Consider the following 3,772-nt stretch of genomic DNA (forward strand, 5'->3'; position numbering starts at 1 on the left):
AGCTTTGGAAGCCCAAAAGGATTTTAAACTCAGGGTAAGGTGATGATCGAGAGCGTGCCTCGTTCTCGCACACCATTGTTTCTCATAAGATGCCCTAGAATCATCTAGTGAATCAGTTTCTACATGACAACCAATAATTTGTATTTTTTTTAAGCTCCTCCCTACCTCCCCCTTACAACCAGGTGCTTCTCAGGCAAACCATGGTTTAATAACCTTTAGTATACACAATCCTTGGCCACAGCAAATGGCCTCTCGAATCCCAGCAAAACTATCCGGCTCTTTAACCGGAAGAGCAGCGTCACCACACCCTGATGCAAACAACAGCTGGGGACGGCTGTGCAGAGGAATCCTGATCGCTAGGGACGGCCTCGACCCTCTCATCTCCCAAGAAACTTGGAAAATTACGAAAGTGCTGTCCCGTAATCCCCGTGGGTAGCCTGTGCTGCCTAGGTGGCCAGGAAGACATGAAGTTAACTCAACAGCCTCCTTCCCAAAGGTAGGCGCCAGAGAAGAGCGACCCTGGCTGGCTGAACAGGCCGACCGGCGCCAGAAAGGTTAACGACCCTCTTGCCCCGTTCCTAGCGATGGCCAAGAGCCTCCACCACGCCTCAGGGCAGCTGCCGGAAGTGCGCCACTCCGGCCTGCTGAGGATGCCGGGAGTTGTAGTTAACTGGCTACTTCTCTTGCGTCCCAATTCACCTTCTTCTCAAACAAGCAAATACCTTGAAACAGTTAAAGAAAGGCTCTTTATAAGAAACAAATCCAATCCTTCCTTTTCCAGCTGGCAAAGGAAACGGTCAGCGCTCATCCGTAATATCGGACTACAAGTCCCAGCACGCTCTGTAAGGCGGCCAGCGCGCCCGGCCACCGTCGTAGGTGTGGGCTGCTTGAATGGAACGTCGGGCGTAACGCAAAGCCTTACACCGTCCGCGCGGCCGGTACCTGCTCCTCTGGCGTGAGTGCGGCGCGTGGGTCGTGCGCGTGCGCGCTCGCCGGAGGCGCGGGGCGGGTGCGCCGGGCCGTTGCGGGCGCGAGGCTGCTGAGGTTGGCGGCAGCGGTGCCGCGCGCCCGTAAGACCGGTAGTTGCGGGGCCCCTCGCTTCGCCCCGGGCTGCTGGCAGCCGTGGCGGCCACCGGAGACCGCAAGGGGCGGAGGAAAGCAGGGGGCGGCGGGGGCCAGCCTCGACACGCAGAGGATCAGCCGAGCATGCCCCGAGACAACATGGCCTCCCTGATCCAACGGATCGCCCGCCAGGCGTGTCTCACCTTCCGGGGCAGCGGGGGCTGCCGCAGCGCTTCCGACCACGGCGCGGCGCCGGGCTCCGAGGCTCCTATGCCTCAGGGCTTCCCGGAGAACCTGAGCAAGCTGAAGAACCTGCTGACCCAAGTCCGCGCGGAGGACCTGAACATCGCCCCGCGCAAGGCCACGGTGCAGCCGTTGCCGCCCAACCTACCACCGGTCACCTATATGCACATCTACGAAACCGACGGCTTCAGCCTCGGCGTGTTCCTGCTCAAGAGCGGCACGTCCATTCCGCTTCATGACCACCCGGGCATGCACGGCATGCTCAAGGTGCTCTACGGCACCGTGCGCATCAGCTGCATGGACAAGCTGGAGGCGGGCGGCGGGCAGCGGCCACGGGCCCCGCCGCCAGAGCAGCAGTTCGAGCCGCCGCTGAAAGCCCGGGAGCGGGACGCCGTGCGGCTGGGCGTGCTGCGCTCGAGGGCCGAGTACACCGAGGCCAGCGGCCCCTGCGTCCTCACCCCACACCAGGACAACCTGCACCAGATCGACGCTGTGGACGGGCCCGCCGCCTTCCTGGACATTCTGGCCCCGCCCTATGACCCGGACGATGGCCGGGACTGCCACTATTACCGGGTGCTGGAGCCTGTCAGGGACAAGGAGCTCTCCGGCTCGGCCTGCGACCTGCCCCGAGAGGTGTGGCTCCTGGAGACCCCTCAAGCCGATGACTTCTGGTGCGAGGGGGAGCCCTATCCAGGTCCCAAGGTCTTCCCTTGAAGCCGCCAGCGCCCGGTTGCCGTGGGGCGAAGACGTGCCCTGTTCACATCTGGGCCTGGCTACCCGCGACCCACCATAAGGGCTCTCTCCCTACCCGCAGGCCTGGGCTTTGGATCTACTGGAATGGGCTGTAGCTGCTTTCTCCGGAGCCGTGGGAAGCACTGGCGACTGGAGTGCAGCCGCGGGGTCGGGTTAAGGGGCGGGGAAGGCTAGTAGACTAGGTTGTTTCCTGGCTCTGTCACTGCCATTGGGGTTTTGGTTTGGGGGAAAGGGGGGCAGGGGACTATCTGAAGCGCTTCCATCCTAAAGCCATAATGAAAATAGTCTTTTCTCTGTTCTTTATACTATACAAAATACACTAAAAGCCCCCACACCCCCTACCCCGGGTAAATAGGATTTGTTTTCCACCTATGTCCCTTTTACTCCTTATTGTTATAATTCTAATTTATTGATTGCATGACCCAGTGGTTTGAATTGTTTTTAGTTCAAGTCACTGGTAAAAACTAGGTTTAACAAGATGAGCTACTATGTAAAGTGAAAATTAGATCATTTTTCCAGAGTTGGAGTATCACCCCCAAAGCATAACTATGCATGTAGAGGACAAGATTTGTTTTCTTTCCTCCTCTTGCCCGGTAGCCACATCTGGTTTACTCTGGCAGCATCTACCAAGAAATCCAGCGCCTGCATATCTCAGTGACAGATGATCACTTAGAGCTTATTGTCCCCTTGAGTCTCCAGATCTGGGAGTTAAGCAGATTTCTTGTTGCAGATTCACCTTTAATGCAAAAACTATATTACCTTCAAATGACTTTTCATTTTGGGGGGAGGGTCTTCGTGAGCTTTAAGAGGTGATAGGTTAATTCTGGGTTTTCTAACCAGAAGATTCAAAGGAGCTGAATCGCCATGCTTCCAAACAACTGAATGTAAAACACTTCTAGCCAGTTGTTGAATTCCATGCCCCTGTTTACTTCCAGTATTTTCCTGCAAAAATAGAGAAAAATGTTGATGACTGTTTCAAATTCTCAGGAGCTCAAATGTTCCAGAAGGCTGCTGGTTCCAGCTGTGTGGTTTTGATGGCAGTGTTCTCCCAACAGTAGTGAGCCAGAGCTTGCCTCATCTGGTGTGGTTTCTATAGGAAGAGAGAAGGCACACATGATCAAGGCTACAGAATAGAGAATTACCTATACTGCTGGCCATTTTAGGGCACCAGAACGAGGGACAAAACACTAACCAACCTCTTAAACAGTTGTGCTATCTGTAACTAGTTTTATTTTTGTCCTTTCGGTAAGCTCAGCAACTTTACCTTGTTTACAAATGTATTTACACCATTTGCTTCAGGCTATGGAGCACTATTGTTTCCCTCTTTTTACTATTTATAGGATTCCTTTTTCACAACACTTTTAATAAAAACAAACTGTAGAAATAAACACATTAAAATCTGCCCAGCTGTTGTCTAAGCCCTCTTGATTGACTTGCCCAAATGGCAATCGAGTTCTAAGGTCTGTATGTAATAAAGGGAGACTTGCTATTGGTGGAAAGTGTTGACACTGGAGAGACAGTATGTGCCTTTGCCTCTTTATGCATACTGGGTTACTGTGGCCCAGAGTGAAGGAATATTTGTTCCCAATTTTTTAAATAGATTAAGAAAGCAAATTCTTGATTTTTTTTTTTAAACAAAAAAGACGCTTATTCCATGTGAAATGCCACCCTTGTAAAACCTGAAACAGGCATAATGCCAAGCCTTTCCTCCAAG

General features: G+C 53.4%; 1 protein-coding gene across 1 annotated transcript; it reads left to right on the forward strand.

Moving 5' to 3' along the window:
- Window positions 1-1,082: 1,082 nt before the first annotated feature.
- On the forward strand, window positions 1,083-3,460 carry ADO (2-aminoethanethiol dioxygenase). Its single transcript, XM_042960191.1, has one exon. The coding sequence runs from the start codon at window positions 1,207-1,209 to the stop codon at window positions 2,017-2,019; it is 813 nt and encodes a 270-aa protein (XP_042816125.1). The 5' UTR covers window positions 1,083-1,206; the 3' UTR covers window positions 2,020-3,460.
- Window positions 3,461-3,772: the final 312 nt, after the last annotated feature.

This window comes from Panthera tigris, chromosome D2 (genome assembly GCF_018350195.1).
Source record: "Panthera tigris isolate Pti1 chromosome D2, P.tigris_Pti1_mat1.1, whole genome shotgun sequence".
In the NCBI taxonomy this organism is placed as follows: Eukaryota; Metazoa; Chordata; class Mammalia; order Carnivora; family Felidae; genus Panthera; species Panthera tigris.